Genomic DNA, 27167 nt, shown 5'->3' with positions numbered 1-27167 from the left:
CATATGAGGACTTTAAGATACAAAACGGATGAACATAAGGGAAGGGAAGCAAAACTAATATAAAAACAGGGAGGGGGCAAAACATAAGAGACTCATAAATATGGAGAACAAACTGAGGGTTGTTGGAGGGGTTGTGGGAGGGGGGATGGGCTAAATGGGTAAGGGACATTAAGGAATCTACCCCTGAAATCACTGTTGCACTATATGCTAACTAACTTGGATATAAATTTTAAAAAATAAATTAAATTTTAAAAATCCATCAATATAACTTACCATATTAACAAACTATTCTTTTTTAAACCATATGACCATCTCAAATAGACACAGAAAAAGCATTTGACAAAATCCAACCTTTCCTGATAAAAACTCTAAACAAAGTAAGAATGAAAGGGAATGGACCTCAATCTAATAAAGAACATCTACACAAAACCAACAGCTATCATCACAGTTAATGTTTAAGGCTAAATGCTTTCCCCCAAGACAAGAATGTTACTTTCACTGCATCTCTTCATACTGGAGTAACTAGTGAAATCTGCAGGAAAAAAAATTCCAACTGGAAGAAAGTAAATAAAACTGCCTTTTTGTTCACAAATATGACTTCTTATGTGGATAATCCAATAAAAATTTTAAAAAATTGAAATTAATATTTGTACCTAGCCAGCTTGTACAATACAAGATCAAAGTACCAATTTCAACTGTATCCCTATATACTAGGAAATAACAATTGAAAAATGTTAAATACTGTTTATAAAAGCATCAATAAATACTGACAAATATATCTTACTACACATGTTCAAGCCCTATACATTAAAAACAACAGAATATTGCTCAGAGAAATTAAAGATGATCTTCATAAGTAGAGAAATAAACTTGTTCATGGGTCAGATGACTTAATATTGTTACCATATCACTTCTCTAAAAATTAAACTATAGATTTAACACTATCCCAAAGTCCCAAAAAACTTTTATAGAAAAACTGACAATTTAGTTCTAAAATTCATATGGAAATGCAAAGGCCTCGAATATCCAAAATAAGCAAAAGAAGGATTAATACTACCTAATTTCAAAATTATTATAAAGCTGCATAATGAAAGTAGCATAGCATTGTCATGAAGAAAAACGAATCAACAGGAGACAGAATGCTGAAATAAACCCACATATATATGTACCATTTTTTTGACAAAGACACAAAGGCAAACGAGGTAAAGGAAAAATAGTCTTTCAACAAAAAATAGTTTTGAAACAATTAGATACTCATAGGAAAACACTGGATCTATACACCATATACAAAATAAACTCAAAATTAATCATAGACCTGAATGCAAAACTGAAACTACAAAACTAATGAAAAAACAAAACAAAACATAGAACACTTTTGCAACCATGGTTTAGTCAAAGTTTTCTTAAATATGACACCAAAAACACAATCCATAAGAGAAAAAAAAAATGGTTAAATTTGGATTTCATCAAAATTTAAAATTCTGCTCTTCAAAAGGTACTACTGACAGATGGTTATATTTGAGAGAAATTTCACCAAGGAGGTTAAAGATCTGTACAATGAAAACCAAAAGGTATTAATGACAAAAACTGACGACACAAATAAATTGAAATACATTATGTGCTCACGGAAGAATTCACATTGTTAAAATGTCCTCACTACCCCAAAGCAATCTACAAATATTTGTAAGTGCCTGATGAATACCATTTTTTAAAATTAGGGATACCTAGGTGGCTCAGTTGGTTGAGCATCAGACTTTTGACTTCAGTTTGGGTCATGATACTGGGATCATTGGATAGAGCCCCACATCAGGCTCTGCATTGAGGAACTTGCTTGAAATTCTCTCTCTCCCTATGCCCTTCTCCCCCACTCACTCACTCTCTCTCTCTCAAGAATAAACATTAAAAAAAAATCTTTTTAAATCAATAAAACCAAGAGCTGGTTCTTGAGACAGAGAAAGAGAGAAAGGGAGAGAATTATATAGCAACACAGGCCTAACTCAAGAAACAGGAAAAAGCTCAAACAATCTACATTAACAACTAAAGGAACCAGAAAAAAAAAGAACAACAAATAAAGCCCAAGGTAAATAGAATGAAGGAAATAATGAAGACCAGAGCAGAAATGAATGACATTAAGACTAAAAACAGCAATAGAAAAAAAATCAGTAGGGGCGCCTGAGGGACTCAGTCGGTTAAGCATCACGTCATGATCTCATGGTTTGTGAGTTCGAGCCCCACGTCAGGCTCTGTGCTGACAGCTCAGAGCTTGGAGACTGCTTCAAACTCTGTGTCTCTGTCTCTCTCTGTCCCTCCCCTGCTTGTGCTGTCTGTCTCCCTCTCTCTCAAAAATAAATAAACATTAAAAAAAATTTTTTAATCAATAAAACCAAGAGCTGGTTCTTTGAAAAGGTAAACAAAATTGAAAAACACTTAGCCAGACTCATCAAGAAAAAAAGAGGAAGGACCCAAATAAGTAACAGCAGAAATGAAAGAGAAGTAACAACTATCACAGAAATGTAAAGAATTATGAGAATACTACAAAAAATTATATACTAACAAGCTAGACAGCCTAGAAGTCTATAAATTACTAGAAACATATAATCTTCCAAAACTGAACAAAAGAGAAATAGAAAATCTGAGGCCAATTACAAGTAAATCAGTAATCAAAAAACTACCAAAAAATAAAAGTCCAGGACAGATTCACAGACAAATTTTACCAAACATTTAGAAAAGAGTTAATACCTATTCTCATCAAACTATACCAAAAAATACAAGAGGAAGGAAAGCTTCCAAATAAATTCACAAGGCATTACTCTGATGATAAAAATCAAAAAACAACACACACACACACACACACACACACACACGCACACACACACACACCCCTACAGGCCAATATCCTTGATAAACATAGATGCAAAATTCCTCAACAAAATATTAGCAAACCACATACAACAATACATCAGAAAGATCATTCACCACAATCAAGTAAGACTTACTCTATGGATGTAAGAATGGCTCAAGATTTGCAAATCAATGTGATACACAGCATCAACAAAACAAAGGATAAAAATCATATCATCATCTCAATAGGTGCAGAAAACAAAACCCATTTGACAAAATTTAAATTCCATTCATGGTAAAAACTCTCAACAAAGTGGGGTTAGAGAGCACATACATCTATATAAGAAAGACTATATACATGAAAAACCCACAGCTAACATCACACTCAATGGTGAAACAAAGAGCTTTTCCTCTAAGATCAGGAACAAGACAAATATGTCCACTCTTGCCACTTTTATTCAACACAGTACTCAAAGTCCTGTCCACAACAATCAGACAAGAAAAAGAAGAGGCACCACACTGGTAAAGAAGTTACACTATCGCTATTTGCAGATGACATGATACTACACATAGAAAATCCTAAAGACTCCACCAAAAAGCAATTCGAAATAATAAATGAATTTGGTAAAGATGCATGATACAAAGTTAATATTCAGAAATTGGTAGCATTTCTATACACTAATAACAGAGCAGCACATAGAGAAATTAAGAAAACAAGACCATTTATTAGTGCACCAAAAAGAATAATAAAGTACCTAAGAATAAACTTAACCAAAGAAGTGAAAGACCTATACTCAAAAACTACAAAATAACTGATTGAAGAAACTGAAGATGACACAAACAAATGGAAAGATATTCCAGGCTCATGGACTGGAAGAATTCATATTGTTGAAATGTCTATACTACCCAAAGCAATCTATACATACAATGCAATCTCTATCAAAATACCAACAGGATTTTTTTTTAAACCTAGAACAAATAATAGTAAAATCTCTTCAGAATCAAAAAAGACTTGGAATAACCAAAGCAATCTTGACAAAGAAAAACAAAGCTAGAGGTATCACAATTCCACATTCCAAGATATACTACTAAGGTGTAATAATCAAAACAGTACAGTACTGGCACAAAAACAGACACACAGATCAATGGCACAGAATAGAGCACCGAGAAATAAACCAACATTTATATGGTCAATTAATCTATGACAAAGGAAGCAAGAATATATAATGAGAGACATTCTCTTCAATAAATAGTGCTGGAAAAACTGGGCAGCTACATGCAGAAGAATGAAATTGAACCACCTTGTGACACCATACACAAAAATAGACTCAAAATGAATTAAACCTAAATGTGACACCTGAAACCATAAAAATCCTAAAATAGAAATTACAAGTAGTAATTTCTCTGGCATCAGCCAAAGTGACATTTTTCTAGATATGTCTCATAAGGCAAGGAAAACAAAAGCAAAAATAAGCAATTGGGACCACACCAATAAGAAAAAAATTTTTTTTCAAAGCTTTTGTACAGTGAAGGAAACCAACAACAAACAAAAAGACAACCTACTGAGGGGGAGAAAATATCTGCAAATAATACATCAATAAGGTAATATCTAAAATATATTTAAAAACATATATAACTCAACACAAAAAAAAAAAGCCAAAAATAAAATTAAAATGGGCAGAGGACCCATTTTATTTGTCCAAAGAAGACATACAAATGGCCATGAAAAGATGCTCAACATCAGTCATCATCAGGGAAATACAAATCAAATCCAGCTCAACATCAGTCATCATCAGGGAAATACAAATCAAAACCACCATGAGGTATTACCTTACACCTATCAGAATGGCTAAAATCAAAAACACAAGAGGGGTGCCTGGGTGGCTCAGTCAGTTAAGCATCTGACTTTGGCTCAGGTCATGATCTCATGCACCGAGCTCTGTGCTGACAGCTCAGAGCTGGAAGCCTGCTTCGGATTCTGGGTTTCCCTCTCTCTCGGTCCCTCCCCAACTGGCATCTGTCTCTCTCAAAAATTATAAACATTAAAAAAATTTTAAGAAAATCCAATAAAAAATTAGGCAATAAATTTTGACAGATACTCCACCAAAGAAGATATATAGAGGGCAAATAAACACATGAAAATGTGCTCACAGCATTAGTCATTATAGAATGCAAATTAAAACCTCAGTAAGATACCACTGTATATATATTTGAATGGCTAAAATTTAAAAGAATGACTATATCAAGGGTTAGCAGGAATATGGAGTAACTGGAACTGTCACACACTGCCTGGTGGGAATATAAAATGTAAGTATAAACACTGTAGAAAAAGTTGGCAGTTTCTTAAAAAGTTAAGCATATACCTATCATATAACCCAGTCATTCCACTCCTAGGTATTCACCCAAAGTAAAGTGTATGTCCACACAAAGACTTGTATAAAGCTTTATGTGTAACAGTGAATAACTAGCAATAATCTAAAAGTCCATTACCAGGTAAATAGATAAATGCAAAGCATCATGCACCCATGCAGTGGAATTCTACCTTAGCAAAAGGAATGAATTACTGACACATACAACCTGGATGAATCTTGAAATAATTATACCAAGAGAAGTCACACATAAAAGAGGACATGGTATATGATTCCATTTATACAAAATTATAGAAATCACAAACTAATCTATAGTGTAAGTGTGTAAGTGGTTTCTTACACTATACTTATACTTTGTGAATCATAAAGAAACTTTGGCAATAATGGATGTATTCGGTATCTTGACTGTGACAGTGGCTTAATTAGTATATACACATGTCAAATTTTATCGAATTGTACATTTCCAATATGTGCAGTTTGCTGTATCCCAGTTATACCTCACAAAATCTCTTTTAAAAAATAGGTAATATTGGGGCGCCTGGGTGGCTCAGTTGGTTGGGCAACCAACTTCAGCTCAGGTCATGAACTCACGGTTCATGGGTTCAAGCCTGGCGTCGGGCTCTGTGCTGACAGCCCAGCCTGGAGCCTGCGTCAGATTCTGGGTCTCCTTCTCTCTCTGCCCCTCCCCCACTCATGCTCTGTTTCTCTCTGTCTCAAAAATAAACATAAAAAAAATTTTTTTAATAAAAAAAATAGGTAATACTACCTTTTCCTTTCAACTCTAAAACAAAAAGTGTATTCTTTTTCCTTTCTACCTTTGGTACTATTACTTCTAAAACATTATAGAACTAAAACTTTTTTTCCCATATTCTCTACATTTTCAAAACTGAACGCTTAGAATTCAATACTAGGCACACATGTTAAAGTTGCAAAGATACAAATAGATTGATGAGAATATTTTCCCCAACACCTAATTCCACAACCCAATTACAGACAGGAGTCCTGTGCTGGCTATTTCCCTTTACAGGGGGATACATACGACTCCAATCATCTCTTACTTCATCACTATGACCCAAAAACACCTTTGAAAAATATACTGCCACTGTCATACCCTTTAATCTTCCACGCTGCCTTTTTTGCTTTCCCGTCTTCCAGTTTTCCTTGGTAACTAAAAATGATATCTATACTTGTGGTTTCATTACATTTTCTCACATTTACAAAAAATTTTTTCAAAGACATGTTTAAGAGTAAGAAAAGTATTTCTACACACTTACCTCAAGTACTGGTCCAGCTCCAAGAATAATTTGTTCCACTCCACTGGCAAATCCTTTCTGACTGAGTGCAGTAAGGTGGTGTATAAGAAAGTTTGTGCTTTGAGTCTTCCCAGAACCACTCTCTCCTGAAATCACAATGCACTGATTCTTTTTGCGCTGAAGCATGGCATGATAAGCTACATCAGCCACAGCATAAATGTGGGGCTCCAGTTTTCCCAATTGGTGGTTATCATACATTTTGACATATTTGGGATTATAAATAGGAAGAAACTTGAATGGGTTAATAACTATTAGAATACTGCCAACATAGGTATAAATTTTTTCATGCTTAAAGCGATTTCGTAGGTTTTCTAACAGAGTTTTCTCATTCAAATCAGGTAAGCTACATAAATCATCAAAGTCTTTTTGTTGAGGCTGTGGAAGAAAACCCCGCTCCATCATCCTACGACGTTCTTCTGTTACCCGTAGCCATGACTGCAGACTACCATAATGGATTGATCCGTCAAGGTTTTTTTCTCTCAGAAGAAAGCGATAGTCCTCTCCACTCAGGCGATTTTCCAGAGCCATTCGGGGCCACAACATCATTCGCTGAACTGGACAGTCTGTTGGATTGAGTATCCATTCTTCTCCACCAAATTCCTTTACTTCTGCAAGAACATAACATTTTGTTTTGTCAAGATGAAGTCTGTTTATAAGAGAGTCAATCACCTCAGCAGCTGTGGAGTTTTTTCTGGCAGGAATTGGACAGTAGATAGTCCCTTCTGAAATTGTCCCAGGATATATATGTAACGTATGTTCATTATCCTCAAAGCGTCGTCTTCCTCCATCATTTATATTCATATTGGATCCTGTCCCATCAGCATGGATAGTATGTGTCCAAGACCCTGCAAACCATTTTCATGGCAAAAGAACTGTAACATAAAAGATGTGAAACATTTAGAAATCATATAAACAATCTTTACCTTCTGATGCTCAAGAAAGAAAGGCTTAAATCATGTTGATTACATCTTTTAGAACATAAGATCCTAATTCTTAGTCTAGAAAATCTTGAAAACAGTCTCATTGAGACCACGTAATATTACATTTTATTGCCCAAGTCTGGACACTTTCTCCAAAAGCAACTTGCCAAAGATTTTTCCATGTTTTAGCATACTAATAATGCAAAATCCAGAGTGCAAATAAAAATTATTTTGTACTCTATCTCAAATGTTTCCAAAGTACCTGAGATTAGAGTCAAGTTCTTTCTTTATATTTAAAGAGACTTGCCAAAGACTAGATTAAAAAGGGCAGAATAATCATACAGATCACCCTGCACCCAAAAGCTCTTATGGATAAAGCAAAAACACAAAACAATGCCATCAATGAAGCCAAATTTTTGTGAAATTAAAAACAGTAAGAAGATGATATTAACAACACAGGAAATAATAGGTGTTGGAGAGGATGTGGAGAAAGGGGAACCCTCTAACACTGTTGGTGGGAATACAAACTGGTGCAGTCACTCTGGAAAACAGTATGGAAGTTCCTCAAAAAGTTAAAAATAGAACTTCGCTATGATCCAGCACTACTATTTACCCAAAGGATAAAAAAATACTAATTCAAAGGGATACATGCACCTCAATGTTTGCAGCAGCATTATCAGCAATAGCCAAATTATTGGGCTCAGCAAGAGCCCAAATATCTATCAACTGATGAATGGATAAAGATGTGAGATACACACACACGCACGCACGCGCACACACACAATGGAATATTACTCGGCCATAAAAAAAGAATGAAATCTTGCCATTTCCAACAATGTGGATGGAACTAGTGTATTATGCTAAGTGAAATAAGTCAGAGAAAGACAAATACCATATGATTTCACTCATAAGTGGAATTTAAGAAACAAAACAAAGGAACATGTAGGGGAGAGAGGAAAACCAAGAAACAGACTCTAAACTATAGAGAATAGACTGATTGTTACCAGAAAACAGATGGGTGGGGAGGATGGATTAAATAGGTGATAGGAATCAAGGAGGACACTTGTGATAAGCACTAGGTATTGAACTGAATCACAAAAAGCTACACCTGAAATTAATATTATACTGTATGTTAACTAACTGGAATTTAAATAAAAGCTTGAAATAAAACAGTAAGAAGATGAGATTAAATAAAAAAATCAAACTAGATGAAATTATAACTAAGAAAATATGAGAGAAACCTGCTATAGAATAGATATATTTTCAAGGACTTTTGGGCTCTCTCTCTACCTCTCCTAACAACAAAAAGATCCTGCCCCCGGCTCGCTGATAAAATTATATAGATGATACTATTATAACTTTTATTCAACCTTCCCTTTTCCTTCAAGGTTACCTTTTTATCTAACCTTATTTCATTTCTTACACGTATTCTGCATATCCTTCCAATATTCTCAAACCCCATATACATAACACCTCCAGAATGATTTCAACTTTGGCATCCCACTGAGAAAATAGCATTCTCCAACTCAAAATGTATCCCTATTTTCATCTCATCTTAGTTTTTCCATTCTAGTCTACAAAGAAAATATATCCCATGTCCTTTCCAGGGTTAATAAAACCTATTTCTTATCATCTCCATCAAACTTGCCCCATCAGAGAATCATCCTCACATGTTACCACTTTCCTTTTTTATTTCATCCTTTAACATACAAAGATGCTGTTATTTTTTTTAAATACCTTCAGTTACTTCTCTCTCATAATATTACATATTTGTAAAAGTTCTCAAATGAAGAAACTGTTTTGTTTTTTCCTAGATGACCTTTCAAACACAGAGAATATTATGGAACATATAAAAAGCAGTCATATAGCTACCATCGAATTCAACAAGTTTGAAAACTGCTGTAATTACTCCAGATCAGTTTACAAACAACATATTAGAGATAAAGCTCCTTCTTTTGCTCTGCAGAGAGAACCACTGTCCTGTTTCTATATTTTTATTACACATGTGGGTCTCCATGAATTATAGATAGTACTGTTTCACTCTTTTAGGCTTTAAAAAAATGGTGTCATACTATACTTAATAGTCTGCATCTCACGTTAACATTGTCTTTTCTATTTATAAGTGCTGATACATGTAAAAGTTCATTAACTGCCAAATAATATGCCAATTAATGTTTATTAATTGTTACAAATGTACTGGGGTGGGGGGGATGTAGATATTGGGGGAGACTATGTATGTATGGGGGGAGGTTGGGGGGGTCTGGATCTTCTGTTCAAATTTGCTGTGAACCTAACCTAAAACTGCTCTTAAAAGCAAGATCTTTGTTTTTAAATCTCATTGGATGATTTATACCACAATTTATCAATCCACTGTCCTTCTAGTGAACACTTGGAATGTTTCCAATATTACACTATTAAAACAATGCTGCAGATCTCATACATGTCTCTTCGTATGTCTTTCCTAGAATTTCTCTGGGCTTTACACCTAGAATTGTTGGGTTTTAAGCACATTCAACTTTACTAGATATTAACAAAACACTCTCCAAAGTAGTTGTACCAACTATTTCACAGCAAGTGTAGGAAGGGCTCAAGTTTCTCTGCCTCCTTACCAATAAAAGTATTGTCAGCCTTGAGTTTCTGCCAGTATAAGTGTAAAAAGGTATCTCATTACTTTAATTTGCATTTCTCTGTTTACTAGAATGAGGATGAGCAACACTTACCATTTGCCATTTGGACTATGTTGCTTATTCATTTCTGTTTTTTGAGTTGTCTTTTCTTTATTGGTTTAAATGAGTTTTTCATATAGCCTGGATACTAATCAATTTTCAGTTAGATGTGTGATAATTATCTCCTATTAGTGCCTTAGCTTTCTATTTTATTCACAATGCCTTTTGTCATAGAGTTTTTAATAGTCAAATTTATCAATCCTTTACAGGTTATGATTTGTTTCTTTTTTAGTAAATTACAGTAACAACAATTGTAGTTAACTCTTATTGTGTGTTTATTTATACCAGTCATTTTTCTAAGCATTTCACATTTTATTTCTCACAATTCCTGAGGGCTGTTTTTACCATTATCATCCTCATTTTACAAATGAGAAAACAAGAAAGATTACATAACTTGCCCAAAGTCATAACTAGCATGTGATAAAGTTGATATTTGAAGCAGTTAGTCTGGCTCTAAAACCTACATGGCATTATCTCCTGGCATAGTTTTTAAAAATCCCTCCTCATCCTGAAGACATAAAGTTATCCATCCTGCATTTTCTTTGAAAAGGCCTAAGGTTTTTCTTTTCTCATTTACGTCCTTAATCCATACAGAATTTATTTCCATAGCGCTCTTATTTTCATGCCAAATCAGATTAGCAATTTAATCAGCACCTCAATGAAGAGTCCAATCTCTCCCTTGATTTATAATGCCACCTCTGTCATGTAGCTAATTCCATATAAATATCAAGGTGTTCTGGGCTCTGTATTCTCTTTCAGTAGTCTATCTGTCCATCCCTGAATCTATCTTAATTACTATAGCTCTATAATAAGTTTTGATGGAAGGCATATCATTTCAATTTGTTCTTCTTTAATGTTACTTTGACTCTTTACCATAAGAATTTTAAGATCAGCATGTCCACTACCACGAAAAAAAAAACCTTCTGACATTTTTTGATGTTTATTTTTTTGAGAGAGAGAGCATGCACATGCACAAGCTGGGGAGAGGCAGAGAGAGGGAGACACAGAATCTGAAGCAGGGGCTCCAGGCTCCGTGCTGACAGCAGAGAGCTCGACATGGGACTGGAACTCATGAACTGTGAGATCACGACCTAAGCTAAAATCAGACACTTAACCGACTGAGACACCCAGGCACCCCCAAAACCTTCTGATATTTTGACTGACATGACACTGATTTCATAGATTAATACTGGGAAAACAGACATCCTATTGACTTCCGTTTCATGAAAATCACGCTGTTATTTTTTTTACACTAGCTTTCACTTCTAAAGTTTCTGTCATTTTCATATCCACCTGATCTTTTTTCTACCTTAAGTGTCATAACTGGGTTTTTTTGCTTTGTTTGGCTTATTTTAGAAAGAGAAAGCGCGTAAGTGGGGGAGAGGGGTAAAGGAGGAGAGACAGAATTCCAAGCAGACTTCACAATCAGCACAGAGCCTGCATCAGGGCTCAATCCCACAACCCTGGAATCATAACCTGAGCCAAAATCAAGTCAGATGCTCAACCGAGCCCCCCCCCCAACTGCCCCCATAATTGTTTTAATTTAAGGGATATTACTCACTCATCTTCTTGAAAATACTAAATATAAGATTTTATTTTTTTCAGTGAAGCATTTTAATGTCATCCAGAGTAAACTGCTCTTCAGATTTATTTCATATCATTCTCGGCACTAGATGGCTAATTTGTTTGAAAATTTAGATGTACAGGTGTACTTTCTGATGGAAATTTTTTTTTGTTTTTCATATAAACATTTACTGAGAACCTACTATTTACTACTTTGTTTTAATATAACCACAATACCATTAATCACACCTTTAAAAATTAACAATTTTTAATATTACTGGTCAATGTTCAATTTCCCATTATCTCATAAATGTTTCTTACCAGCGGTCTGTTCAAATCAGAAGATATGTCCTACACTCAAAGAAACTCAAACCTCAGCTTCTGTACCTGCAAGGTCCCAGCCACAGCCCTACTCACTGCTTTGTGTTCTACTACCTTTCTGAAACATAGGAATGTTTACCTTTTCTGCACCCCATTTATGTCAACTTGATTTTTCTTTTTGCTTCATCAGTCATAGCTTTGTGTTTGGAAAAGAGGGTTTGCCTCAAAATATCACTAACAAATACATCTTGACAGCAAGCCATTAGCGTTTATCAAAATCATCTGGGCAATGTTTTAAAAATATACATTTCTAAGCCCAATAATGGTTCTGAGATTGGGAAATCTAGGCACTTCTGTTGCTGCTGGTCCAAAAAATAGTATTTGACAATTAATGGTTTATGTTTCCACTCTCCACTCCTTTACCACTCTTCCCACATAGCAAGCTCTGCCAATATTCTTTGAAAATGTCACCAAAAGTTGCCAAATCCAACGACCTCTTCTGAATCCTCGTCTTAACACGGCACTCTATAGCATTTGACTAAGAAAGCCATCTTCTCATTCTTGAAACTGCCCTCACATGATAATTATTTTTCTTGTAATCTTCCTGATAGGCTCACTCTTTTTCTGATTCACTCTCAGAGCTTCTTGTCCATGACCTCAATTTCAAAAAAATAATAACAACAACAACAACAAAATCTCCCAGTTTCTGGTCTCAACCCAGTGCTCTTCTATCTAAATGACTTTATCTAATCCACTGTCTGTAATTTATACCACTACCTGTTATCAATGGATGCTTCTGCACGACAATGACAGTGACCATATGGTCCACAAAGCCAAAAATGTTTACTATATGGCCCTTAAATGAAACAGGTTGAGGTGCCTGGATGGCTCAGTCGGTTGAACAACCAACTCTTGGTTTCAGCTCAGGTTGTGATCTCACAGTTTATGAGATTGAGCCCCGCATCAGGCTCCATACTGACAACATGGAAACTGCTTGGGATTCTCTCTCTCTGCCCCTCCCCCAAGCTCGCTCTCAAAAATATATAAATAAACTTAAAAAAAAAAAAAGTTTGCCAACTTCTATTCTAGGCTAACCCCTAAAAAAATTAGAAAAAAGGTATAACTTCCCAACTAACACTGTGAAAAAAATGGAATGATTAAAAAATAATTCAAAGGAAGGCAAAAAGGAAGGGGGTCCTGGGTGGAGTCAGAACAGATGGAACAAATGGAAAGCAAACTAAATGTATCAATAACTACATTAAATGGAAATGCTCCACTTAAAAGAAAAAGATTACCAAGAGATTTTTAAAATCCAACTATATTGTTTTTAATAAACACGCATTTATGATCTGATCAAGATCTGAAAGTTTAAAAAAATTCCATATACCATCTAAATTCTAGACAAAAAAAAAAAAGTCAGTACAATCAAAATAACATCAAGCAAAATAAAAAAAGAAAGTTGAGTTAAATATCTCTTAGGTCCCTTTTAGCCCTTACATACTGTAATTCTAGGTTTAGGCCTGAAATGAAGGTCTCTGGATATTACTGGGGACTCTGAAAAGTAGGAAGTAAGAAGTTAAGGAAGAAGTGGGAGAAGACAGATTGGCAAGTAAATTAGCAGACATTGGTCAAATCTGCTATAAAGAAAAAAGGGAGAAGTATGAGTGAATCATTTGTTAGGGGGCTTGGGAGCACATCTTTATGGTTATAAATAGAATCAAGTAGAGAAGCAGAAACTGAAAACTTAAGAAAATGAAGGTCTATCTGATGAACCAAGGTTCTTCAATAAGACAAACTAAATGAGAATGAGATTTAGGTCAAAGATGGACAGGTGCATCTCTCAGAAAGTAAAAACATACTCTTTTCTTTTCCTTAAAGAATTTAAAGAAAAAAAAAGATTGAGAAAAAGCTTTTTAGGTAAGATGTGACAAATGTGCATGTTAGCTCATCTTCACAACTAGATAGCACATAGGAGCCCAGTTTTACTTATAGTAGGTCAATGCCAAGTAAAAGCCAAATTGAGTACTGAAAGAAAATACATTTTGTAATATTTCAACTAAAGAAAAGGTGATGGAATAAATTAGTTATCAGATGACACACTATAGATAGGTACATGGACAGCTAACCGGTTTCATCTGTGCAGTAGGTCATCCGGCCCTTCTAATGAAAGTACAGTACTGCATTTGCCTTTGAAGAACTACTACCCCTCCCTTGCCATTTGACACAGCACACTTTGAATAGACCAACCCTCATCCCCTAGATAGGGGAGGAAGGGTGGTATTAGTCATGACCCAGACCCAGCTAATCAATTATTCCATTCCCCCTGGCAACAGCGGCTGCTCATAGAGATTCCATATTGGAACTTTGCTGCATTTTCTTTTCTGCTGGGCTGGTTATCCAGAAATATGTAAATCTAAAACTGTTTGCAGCCATCTTTCCTGAATGCACAGAAGTCCTTACGCAGTAAAAGAAAATGAACAAATACATACAGCAAAACCTAATCAACATTGTTTGGGCTACTGAAGCTAGCTGTGCCTCAAATAAACACCACCACTGAACTTCCTTAATTATAACAATCAATTCCCTTTTACCCTGAGCTACTTTGAGCTGGGTTTCTGTTCTCTGCAATCAAAGGAACTCACTTTAATAGGTAACACTTCAGTGCAATACCCTTTCACAATTTACGTATCTCTTGTTATCCAAATTACTGATATCTAAAAATGTCACAGTCTAGGGGCATTTGAATGGCTCAGTTGGTCAAGCATCCAATTTCGGTTCAAGTCAGGATCTCACAGTTTGTGAGTTTGAGCCCGCATCAGGCTCTGTGTGGATAGTGCAGAGCCTGAAGCACATGTGGAGTTCTGTGTCTCCCTCTCTCTCTGCCCCTCCCCTGCTCACACTGTGTCTCTCTCAAAAGTAAACATTAAAAAAAAAATTTAAATAGGGGCGCCTGGGTGGCTCAGTCCGTTAATTATCTGACTTCAGCTCAGGTCATGACCTCGCAGTTCGTGAGTTCTAGTCCCATGTCAGGCTCTGTGCTGACAGCTCGGAGCCTGGAGCTTGCTTCAGATTCTATGTCCCTCTCTCTCTCTCTCTGCCCCTTCCCCGTGTGTGCTCTGTCTCTGTCTCTCTCTCAAAAATAAATAAACATTAAAAAAAATTTTTTTAATTTAAATTTCACAGTCTAAGCTCAGGAACCAAATATATTTGAATAAACTTTTAGGTGCTTACTTCACAATCATGCTATTTGCTATCCAAACTTGGGGAACCAAATAGATTCAAATAGGGCAGCACCCCCTGACATCCAAATTCCCTATCCAAACTAAAGATTGGGTAAAACAGAGTTAGATGGTGAATGATACCTATAATGCCAGTCATGCAAAAGAAATATGGCAAGGGATGTATAATATGATGTCAACTGAAAAAACTTAAAATATAAAACTATACATAAAGGCATATATATATTAAATAAGGACAAATATATTAGACTTTTGAGTAATCTTCAAAATTCCTTTTTATAGTTTTCATCAAAAATAAGTTTGATGTGCATTACCTCATTTGAGTTGAACAGGAAATCTCTGAGACAGGTAACAAGTTAATACCTGTCAAATTAGAAAATTAAGGCTTACAGAGCAAAAAAGTCTATGTAAATTTACCTTATGATAAAGATAGCATTTCAAACCAGCAGATAAAAAGAGTATGGATAAATGACTGATTGAGAGAATAAAATAACTTATATTATGCATATAAAGAATTAAGCACTTTACTGGCACTTATGGAACAATTACACATAGCTGTACCAGTTATAAATAAAATTATTTAATATGTTTCTTCCCTATCCCAAAGTAATATTTCAAAAGTATATGCTAACAGAGGGAAACAATGCGGTCAGACAGTTGCTGTGGTCAGTAGGGTGTGGTTCAGAATAGGCCAGCTTATGCTGTTATTCAGTGGTCTGAGAAGAAACTAATTATAGAGGAAAACTGTGGTGAAGAATGAAAATAGGGAATACAGAGCTTCCTTTAAATTAGAAGTTCATTTAAAAAAAAGAAGTAACTAAAGATTTTTAATGTCATATTTTGCATCTGTGTACTAATAAAATTTAATTTTCAAAAAATTTTTATAGCTGCTTTTACTTCTTTACCAAGTTCTCAAGGTCATTTTCCAAGAAGAAAAAAAAAGAAGTATCCTTTCTCTTTATATTTACTTTATCACAGGGATCTACAAATGAATGTTAGTAAGATCATACACTAACATTCAGTAACATGAGAAGAATGAAATCAGGCAAATTCATATCTAAAAAATAAAAATCTAGCTTCACTACAGAGAAAATAACTCAAAGCAAAAATCTCACCAGTAGATATTAAAAGGAGAACATTCTACTATCAAGGCAGGGTCCATTCGAGAAAACAATACTGATTTGTATACAGTTGTAAATGTCATGGGGAGAAAGCTATTAAATATTTTGAGCTTATTTTAGAGAAATAATTTGGAGGAAGTGGTGTTCAAGAGCTAATATTCATGTTTCTTCGTATTTTAGTACTTAAAACTGAATTTACAAGTAAATACGTAACTTAATTTAAAAAACTGAATTTACAAGTAAATACATAACTTACTTAAATATGTAAATATTTATATTTTTAAACTTTGCTAACTATGTGTTTTATAATACTCTTTTTTTTCAAAAGTCTCTACTCTTTTTACAAACCCATTTCCTCCTCTTCCTGGGCACACAGCTAGACTGCATTTCCCAACCTTCCTTGCAGTTAATTATATGGGACCATGCAACTGAATCCTTGGCCAATGGTAAGTGGGCAGGGGTGATGTCCTTTCAGGCTGAGCCAATAAGAGCCCCTAAATAAAGGGGGTGGGAGGGCCTGCCTTTCCTTGTCTACTAGAAAATGGAAAGGATCCAGGGGAAAGCTCTAAAGTCCTATGGGATACAGAGCCACTAGATGTAAGAACCCTGGTCCCAAATGACCACACAAAGAACACCCACCATCACCCCATCCTCACCCATCTACATTGGACTATGATGGAAAAGAAATAAAATTTTATTGTGTAGAATCACTGATATTTGGAGGCTGTTTAGTAATAGCAGTTAGTTTACCCTGACTAACGCATTACTAAAGAAATGTTCTAACTTCCCCCATAAGGAAATTCTTCAATATCCAATCCAACAATAAGTACTATTGGTCTGCCATTAAAATATATCCCGAATCTAACCATTTTTGCCATTCCCATCTATACCACCTACTTCAAGCCCCTTATCATTCTCTCATCTGAATTAGTGAAAGAGTGTGATATGCCTGTATCCATTGCTCCACTACAGTCTAGTTTACACCTAACAGGGGAGTCAACCCTTCTTAAAGGTAAATCAGATCACGTCACTCTCTTACCAAAACTTTCAATGTCTCTCCATAACACAATTGAATAAAACTGTAACCTCTTACTGTAGCCTAACTTCATCTTTCCCTCACTCTACTCCACCTCTACCCTCACTGGTCTTTTTTTGAATTTAAGCTTATTCCTGCTTTAGGACCTTTACACTTCCTTCCTGCCCCCTCTACCTGGACCTTCTTTCATTCACTGAGGTGTCTGCTCAAATGCCAACTCCTCAGAGAGGATTTTCTTTCCTAACCTATGTAAAATAACCCCCTTTCCCTGCTATATTCTCCTTGTCCTGATCTATTTTTAATCATAGAACTTGATACACTACCTAGAATTATATTACTATTTATTTGTTTTTTTGTCTATTGGAAGACTTCCCCACTAAAACGTTTTTGTCTTTTTCTTCATAGGTATCCACAGCTCAAAAATATATTTGTTAAAGAAATAAATCCACATACGCATTAATTCATGTGTTTTAGAAATCATTTTTACTGCTTAAGGCAGTCATTTTATTAATAGTTTGTTTTCCCTTTTTCCTACCTTCTCATCTATTTTCATCTATATACACCACTTTATTTAACTTCCTGTAAGAGCTGTTCTCAACAATATCTGGCCTTAAAAATGAGCAAGCAGGAGCACCTAGCTGGCTCAGCTGGTAGAACAGGAGACTCTTGATCTCGGGGCTGTAAGTTCAAGCCCCACGTTGGGTATAGAGATTACTTAAAAAATAAAATATTTAATAAATAAAATTTAAAAATTTAAATGAGTATCAAATTTCTTTCCTAAGGAGTTAATCAATGTTGCTGATAGAGTAAGTGTGCCTAGTAATATATGTAGAAGGTGGCTCTTGGGGCACCTGGGTGGCTCAGTCAGTTGACCATCCTACTTTGGCTCAAGTCATGATCTCACAGTTTGTGAGTTCGAGCCCCACAATGGCCTCATTGCTGTCAGAGCAGAGCCCACTATGGATCCTTTGTCCCCCTCTCTCTGCCCCTCCCCCGCTTGTGCTCTTTCAAAAATAAACAAACATTAAAAAAAAAAAAAAGAAGATGGCTCTTAAGAGAATACCTAAATGGCCAATAAAGATATGAAAAAGAATTCAACATCTGCAGTGAATTAGATTATTGTTCAAAAAATTCACTACCTGGGGTGCCTGGGTGACTCAGTCGATTAAGTGTCCAACTCTTGATCTCAGCTCAGGTCTTGCTCTCAGGGTTGTGAGTTCAAGCCCCACGCTGGGTTCTGTGCTGGGTGTGGAGGCTTCTTTAAAAAAAAAAAAAAAAAATTATTCACTACCTATCCTCAAGTCCAGTCAAGTATACCTCCTCATCCCTTGAACTGAGCAAAGCCACATGACTTAATTTCAAGAGTGAGAGGTCAGGAGACGTGATGATCTTAAAATATGCTTGCCCAGTTAGGTATGCCTTCTTGCATTTGTGCCACCACTATGAGAATATGCATTATCTACCCTACTACTCCCAGTAGGAAGATGAGATACACAAGAAGAGCTATGCCAGGAGACCCACAAAATCATGACCAACAAATAAATATTATTGTACACCACTGGCAATTTTCAAATTGTCTGTTTAGGATTATCAGTTGACTAATATAACATCATTAGTCATCTGAGAAATGAGAATAAAAACCACAATGGGATATTACCAAACCTCTAGCAAAATTGGCTATGTCCACTAAAAGCTACATACAAGAATGTTCACTGCTACTTCATTCAAAAATAGCCAAAGAAATAAAAACAGTCAAAATCTTATCAACAATAAAATTAATTAATGGAATACAATACAGCAATAAAAAAGAACAAACTGCTGATACAAACAACAATTAATCTCACAGACAAAATATTGAGTGAAAAAAGCCAGATACAGAAAGATATAAACAAAATTATCCCACTTATATGAAGTTCACCGATAAAACTATGGTTATAAACTTCAGAAGCATGGTTTCCTTCAGGAGTGGGAGGCAGAGCACAAAAGGAATCCTTATAGAGTTTTATAAACACTCTTTATCTTGATCTGAGTGTTGGATAAGCAGGTATTTAATATTTAAACTGTGAACACTGAAGACTTTTGCACTTCACTGTATATCTCAATAATAAAAAGGAAAAACTTTAGTATAACTAATGAGATTGGTTATTTGAAGCTAAAGTGGTATTCCATGTAATAAATATTATCAGTCCAGTATTATAATTTACTATATAACTTAAGAATATTTCAAAATTAAACTTTACTATAATCATTAAATACCTGGGGAAAGTATAAAAACTAGCATCTAGTTTAAATATTAATCCAAAGATTTATTCTTTTAATTACATTATTTTAACAGCTTCAAAAAACACTAATCATTTGCCATTCAATTAAGACTCCATGCAGAGACCAGACTATGACCAAAACATAAATAACTTAAAATCACTCCCTCTATAAGATAGCTCTCCAGTGTTTGTAAATAGTATTTTTTTCTTGGGGCACCTGAGTGGCTCAGTTGGTTAAGCATCTGACTTTGGATCAGGTAACGATGTCCCGGTTCATGAGTTCAAGCCCCACTCAGGTGATAATCTCACACTTTTTTTTTTTTTAAGTTTATTTATTTTTGAGAGAGAGAGAGCATAAGCAAGGGAGGGGCAGAGAGAGAGGGAGACACAGAATCCAAAGCAGGCTCCAGGCTCTGAGCTGTCAGCGCAGAGCCTGATACAGGGCTTAAGCCCATAAACCATGAGATCATGACCTGAGCCAAAGTCAGTCACTTAACCAACTGACCTACCCAGGTACCCCCTGATCTCATGGTTCTTGAGTTCAAGCTCTGCATTGAGTTCAAGCCCTGCTACTGTCAGCAGAGTCTGCTTCAGATCCTCTGTCTCCCTTTCTAAACTCTGCCCCTTCCCCACTCTCTCTCAAAAATAAATAAATGTAAAAAAGTAATAAATTTATTTAAATTTTAGTTAACATACCATGCAATATTAGTTTCAGGAGCAGAATTCAGTGATTCATCACTTACATACAACACCCAGTGCCCATCAGAACAAGTGCCCTCCTTAGTATCCAACACCCATCTAGCCCATCTCCCCCCAATCTCCCTCCATCAACCCATAGTTTGTTCTCTATCATTGAGTCTCCTATGATTTGTTTCCCTCTCTTCTCTTCCCCTACCTTCCCATATGCTCATCTGTTTTGTTTCTTAAATTCCACATATAAGTGAAATCATATGGTATGTCTTTCTCTGATTGACTTATTTTGCTTAGCATAATATACTCTAGCTAATCCACATCACTGCAAATGGCAAGGTTTCATTCTTTTTCATTGCTGAGTAATATTCCATTGTATATACATATATACCACATCTTCTTTTGTTTTTGATGTTTGTTTATTTTTGACAGAGAAAGAGGCAGAGTAGAAGCAGGGAAGGGGCAGAGAAAGGAAGACACAGAATCTGAAGCAGACTCCAGGTTCTGAGCTGTCAGCACAGAGCCCGACATGGGGCTCAAACCCACAAGCCATGAGATCATGACCTGAGGCAAAGTCGAATGCTTGACTAAGCCACCCAGGCGCCCCTATACCACATTTTCTTTATCCATTCATCAGTCAGAGGACACTTGGGCTCTCTCCATAGTGTACCCCTTTGAATCTGTATTTTTGTAGCCTTTGGATAAATACCTAATAGTGCAATTGCTGGATTATAGGGTAGTTCTATTTTTAGTTTCAGATTTTTTTCTTAATACACCAATATGGATGATATAATTATGATGTTTCTGTGCTTTTATCCACTTAACAAAATTCCAAAAGCTTCAAAATGTTTATTCATCCTAATAAAAATCTTTTAAGGCTACAAAAAAAATTTTATATAGTTTTACACAGCAAAGTTTCTCCTCTGAGAAAACCCAACTAGTTGACTCAAAATTACAATATGATGCACAAAGTTTTACAGAAAAAGAACCTTACAATTCTTTAGAATTCTTAATGAAAATACAAAAAATTATATTTGTGGGTGCCTGGGTGGCTCAGTTAGTTAAGCATCCAACTTGATTTCGGCTCAAATCATGATCTCACAGTCGGGAGATTGAGTCCTGCACGGGGCTCCATGCTGGGTGTGGAGCCTGCTTAAGATTCTCCCCCTGTCTCTCTCTCTCTCTCTCTCTCTCTCTTTCTCTCAGCCCCTCCCCTACTTGCACTCTTTCTCTCTTTCTGGAAAAAAAAATTCTATTTGTAATTAGAAAAAAAACTATACATGCTTTTTATTTTTTTATTTTATTTTTTTTAACGTTTATTTATTTTTGAGACAGAGAGAGACAGAGCATGAACGGGGGAGGGTCAGAGAGAGAGGGAGACACAGAATCTGAAACAGGCTCCAGGCTCTGAGCAGTCAGCACAGAGCCCAACGCGGGGCTCAAACTGAAATACCGCGAGATCGTGACCTGAGCCGAAGTCGGACGCTTAACAGACTGAGCCACCCAGGCGCCCCTATACCTGCTTTTTATCCAGATCATTTATTCATAGATTTTATTTTACTAGCTCAATGATATTTGCCTATAAGATTATCAAATTACCCTTCCACAGTCCTCACAGAAAGAAAACTGTACATCAAACAGCTTTCTCTCTAGGCTCCCAATCTCTAAATAATTAATGTTTTAACTGAACACACAGTTAATGACTCTTACGAGCTCAGGAATGTGCTACATCTCAGCAGCACTTCATTTCTTTAAAAGTCGACAACATTTTCATTCACAGCTTTAGGAAGACTAACGCCTTGTTATTGATAATATATAGTTAGACACTATGCTATATGCTTGATATGCATTACCCCATTTAATAAGAAACGTGTGCTATTATCCTCATTTAAAGATGAAGAAACCAGCTCAGAAAGGTTATGTGATGTTCCCAAGATGATACAGATGATCTGGGGTTAGAAACCAGGTCCCGACTATAGATGCTGGAGAGGATGTGGAGAAATGGGAACTCTCTTGCACTGTTGGTGGGAATGCAAATTGGTGCAGCCACTCTGTAAAACAGTGTGGAGGTTCCTCAAAAAATTAAAAATAGACCTACCCTATAACCCAGCAGTAGCACTGCTAGGAATTTACCCAAGGGATACAGGTGTACTAATGCATAGGGACACTTGTACCCCAATGTTTATAGCAGCACTCTCAACAATAGCCAAATTATGGAAAGAGCCTAAATGTCCACCAACTGATGAATGGATAAAGAAATTGTGGTTTATATACACAATGGAGTACTACGTGGCAATGAGAAAGAATGAAATATGGCCCTTTGTAGCAACGTGGATGGAACTGGAGAGTGTTATGCTAAGCGAAATAAGCCATACAGAGAAAAACAGACACCGTATGTTTTCACTCTCACGTGGATCCTGAGAAACTTAACAGAAACCCATGGGGGAGGGGAAGGAAAAAAAAAAAAAAAGAGGTTAGAGTGGGAGAGAGCCAAAGCATAAGAGACTCTTAAAAACTGAGAACAAACTGAGGGTTGATGGGGGGTGAGAGGGAGGGGAGGGTGCGTGATGGGTATTGAGGAGGGCACCTTTTGGGATGAGCACTGGCTGTTGTATGGAAACCAATTTGACAATAAATTTCATATATTGAAGAAAAAAAAAAAGAAACCAGGTCCCAATTTCTTAACCAATATGCTACACTTAGCACAAATAAGAAACATGATGATGACAACAATGGCAACACACTCAGCATTTACTCTGTGCTTAAGTCATTTAATCTTCATAACAATCGTAATCAAATGTATATTACTATCCTCATTTTACGAATCAAGAAACTGAAGCACATGAAGATTGACACTCGTCTCAGGTTACAGGCTAGTTACACAGCAAAGCCAAGATTTGGACCTCAGTGGTCTAGCCCTAGACTTGGTGCTCTTAAACACTATGCTACTTTGCCTTTCATAAACTGCTTCATGTTATAGTTGAAAAGCTACACATCATATTTCCTCTATGAAATCATAAGCTTTTTATGGAGCAGAGATCAATTCTGACCCCACTGCAGCTCAACATTAGCTTTTATTTAGCACAGGAACTGGTAATAATAAAGGGAGACTAGGAGGCACACTGGGGTCTGAAGGAAGGCTTCTTTGCAATAGTGATGTTTGAGTTTAGCCTTACCACTGAACTCCCAAATTGTGTTGTCAACTGCTTAGTCCATATTTGGTGGTCTCCCCTACCAGTCTACAGGCTTGCTGAAGCAGAGTATTTGTCTTTATATCTGCTACACAATGTTCGGTACTCAAAAAATGTTTGTTGAATAGATATGTGAAACTATTATAAAATGTTTTACCTCACAATAGCCACTATCAATAGAATCAATAATATAAAACAGATTCGGAAGCAATTTTACAATTTGTGATAAACCACTTACCAGGCTGTTGAAGTAGAAAAAAAAGCAGGGAAAGGTAGTGATAGACAATAGAAACATATAAGACAATAGCAACATATGTTATTTATACCCAGTAGTAAATATGAGAACAAAGCAGAGAGACTTTTTTTTCTTAATTTACACATTCATAAATTTTTATCCCTTCAGTTAAGATAACCTTCTTCTGAGCACTTCTTCCTTTAATTTTCAATAAGAATTAGAGACTTGGGGAGTTGATCCACTTACAAACTCCATAAATGTCCAAATATTTTGAAGGTCTTGTTGACAAGATAGATAAGCTCAATGACTATAAAATACAAAATGCTGCGATTCAGCCTCACTTTCCACATTCTTAAGCTTGAGGAATAAGAATTCAGCATTTATTTATAAGGGTGGGCCTAGGGGTATCTTTCAACCCTACTACTCTGTTTATGAAACACACTTCTATAATATGACATCTTTCAGGTAGTGAATGACTTTTCAGATAACCATACTCTTAATCACTTGAGTAGTTTTACAGGCATACTTTAAACTCAGATTTGAATCCTCTGTATGAATGATTCTGAGAGGCTTTCAGAGTCGTGTGAGCAGGAGACCCTTCTAACAGATCATCTCTTCTTGTCCACTTTGGGAGATGTCCCACAGTCTCTTTAGTCTTTGTCCCTACTACATTTTTTATTTGCCCTGTTTTTCTACTCTTCAATAATACTAATGTTCCTTGTATTAACTATTGCTCAAGTCCTCCATTCCAGATAATTCAACCAATGTTCTAAAACTCTTCAACAATTAAGCATCCTGAGGACAAAACAATAAATAAATAAATAAATAAATAAATAAATAACAAAAACAAAGAAATAAATGAACAAACTAATTTTGGATAACTGTATGGTCTTTTTCTATAGAGAGCCAGAGTATAAATATTTTAGGCTTTGTGGATCACATATTTGGAGTTTTTGTTTTGTCTTACTCTTTTAAATGTTTAAAAATGTAAAAACCATATTTAGCTCTCAGACAGAACAAAAACAGGCCACCTGCCGGATCTGGCCTGTGGACAGCAGTTTGTCTATCATTATACTAGAAGACTTACGTATGCTATTTTAGTTATCAGTAGCATGCAGTGAAGCCTCAGGGAGGTGGTAACAAACCTGTATGAAATGAAGAAGCCAACTATGATAACATATGTGAGAAATACTCCAGGCTAAGAGGAATACGTAATGCAAAATGTTTAAATCAGAAACAAACTTGGTATGGTTGCAGAACAGAAAGGAGGTTAGGGTAGTATGGCTGAAACAAAGTATTCCACAAGGAAAATGGTGAGAAAGTTGAGGTCAGAGATAGAAAGGAGTTTGATCGTACCTCACAGTCTGGGATTTCATTCTAATGTACTAGCCTCTGGGTATTGTTTTATTTTATTGTTTATATACAAGGAATAATATAACCTGATTTATGTTTTTAAAAGGTTACTCCAGTTACTTGAAAGAGAATGGATTAGAGGAGGGAGGGAAGAAGGAGTAGAAGAAGGGAGACCAGTTAAGAGACTATTATAGCAGTCTAGGCAAAAGGTAATGGTTGTTGAATAAAATAGTAGCAGCTGGGGATAGAAAGAAGTGGACAGATTGGGTATGTATTCTGTACTCAATGATGAATTGATTAGGTGTGGGAACAAAGACAACACTTAGGTTCATCTGAATGAAAGTGACCAGGTAAATAGTGGTTCTATTTACTAAAATAGAAATAGAAACCTGGGGAAAAAACAGGTTTGTTCATGTTCATTTGTTGTTGGTGTGTTTGTTGCTGTTAGGGGCTGGGGGCTGTGGTATGTCTTTGGCCATGTTAAGTCTAGGACTCTAACAGGATATGCAAGTGAAAATATTATGAAAGCAACTAGATAGACAAGTCTGGAAAACAAATGAGGAAAGGGCTAAAGATAAGGCACATCTGCTAACCATCAGCATATAGATGGCACTTTAGGCAATCAGACTAGATGAACTCACGTACAAACACACAGCAGATAGAGAAGAACTATGACTACGCCCTGTGGGTCATCAGCAGTTAGGGGTCCTGCAGAGAAGAATGAGAGTCAAAAATAGAGCAGCTAATGACTTAAAAACACACAGTAATAACAGCAGTAGTAGTAATAATAATAATAATAATAATAATGGTTAACCCTTAGAATATTTAATATGTGGGGCACCTGGGTGGCTCAGTTGATTAAGTGTCTGACTTCAGCTCAGTTCATGATCTAACGGCATGTGACTTCTAGCCCCACGTCGGGCTCTGTGCTGACAGTGCACGCAGAGCCTGGAGCCTGCTTCAGGTTCTGTGTCTCCCTCTCTCTCTGCCCCTCCCCTACTTGGGCTCTCTCTCAGTCTCTCAGAAATGAACGTTAAAAAAAAATTTTTTTAATTAAAAAAAAAAAAACACAACAATACTTGATATGTGCCAAACTATTCATTTGAGTCATTCAATCTTAGAACAATTTTGTGGAGCTAAACAGCACTATTATCACAATTTTCAAATGAAGAAACTGAAGAACAGCAGATAAACAACATGCTTTAGATGGTATATCGAAGCAGAGGAAAACCACCAGAAAAATGAAGGCTCATGAAGGAAAAGTATTTCAAGCAGCAGCAAATGAAGTTGAATAGAGAAATGACCTATGGATTTGAAACCATGGAAATCATCTGTGACCATTCTAGATCTGATTGATGTTTGTGACTAGTTGCATCTGGGCATGTACCCCAATCTCCTCATGGGGTGAGGTGTGAAAGATAAATAAGTTATTGTTGAGTATTCCATTACCTACCTATAAACAGACAACTCATCTTTCCTATTATAAATCATTCATGGTTAGTAATCTATTTTTATAGGATCATTCTCCAATAATATAAATATTTAAGACGTTATGGAGATAGAGCAAACCATTTGTTCCCAGAAGTTAAAGCTAAGCCACTACTAACCACCCAACAAGAGTGACCTTACATAAATTTGTATTTACCTCTAAAGAGGTACCTATATCAAGATCAACAACTTGCAACATTTACCACAGATAATTAAAAATCAATGATGAATCAATTAGAAAGTATACCTACCTCAACCAACTACCACTGCAATAAGGATCCATGAACATCAAAAAAGCACAGCCAAGTCATGCATTTGGCTACAGTCATTAGATCTAAGCATACCCCTGGCTCTTCTAAATTTATTCCACAGAGCCAACGTATCACTTTTATTCATATCTCAAGGGAATCTAAATTAAAATATCAATGACAGTCTCATAAAAACTGAAAAAAGAAATTTAGATGAGGAAAAGACAAAGAAATCACTTGATTGAAACAAAT

The 27167-nt window shown here is 35.9% G+C and overlaps 1 protein-coding gene across 11 annotated transcripts in view; it reads right to left on the bottom strand.

Moving 5' to 3' along the window:
* Positions 1-27167, bottom strand: part of MYO9A (myosin IXA) — a 280075-nt gene that overhangs the window by 229199 nt on the left and 23709 nt on the right. For 9 of the 11 annotated variants that reach the window (XM_058737154.1, XM_058737152.1, XM_058737159.1 and 6 more), the window contains exons 2-3: positions 18589-18707; positions 6485-7395 (exon numbers count right to left, since the gene is read on the bottom strand). In XM_058737154.1, the coding sequence (XP_058593137.1) occupies positions 6485-7324 (840 nt within the window). In that variant the 5' untranslated portion in view covers positions 7325-7395; positions 18589-18707. The remainder of the gene's footprint in view (positions 1-6484; positions 7396-18588; positions 18708-27167) is intronic. The other 2 variants (XM_058737157.1, XM_058737153.1) reach the window with 1 other exon arrangement.

Source organism: Neofelis nebulosa, chromosome 7 (assembly GCF_028018385.1).
Source record: "Neofelis nebulosa isolate mNeoNeb1 chromosome 7, mNeoNeb1.pri, whole genome shotgun sequence".
Classification (NCBI taxonomy): domain Eukaryota; kingdom Metazoa; phylum Chordata; class Mammalia; order Carnivora; family Felidae; genus Neofelis; species Neofelis nebulosa.
Note: the sequence above shows the minus strand (reverse complement) of the source record. Positions and strands in the feature narration are given on the sequence as shown.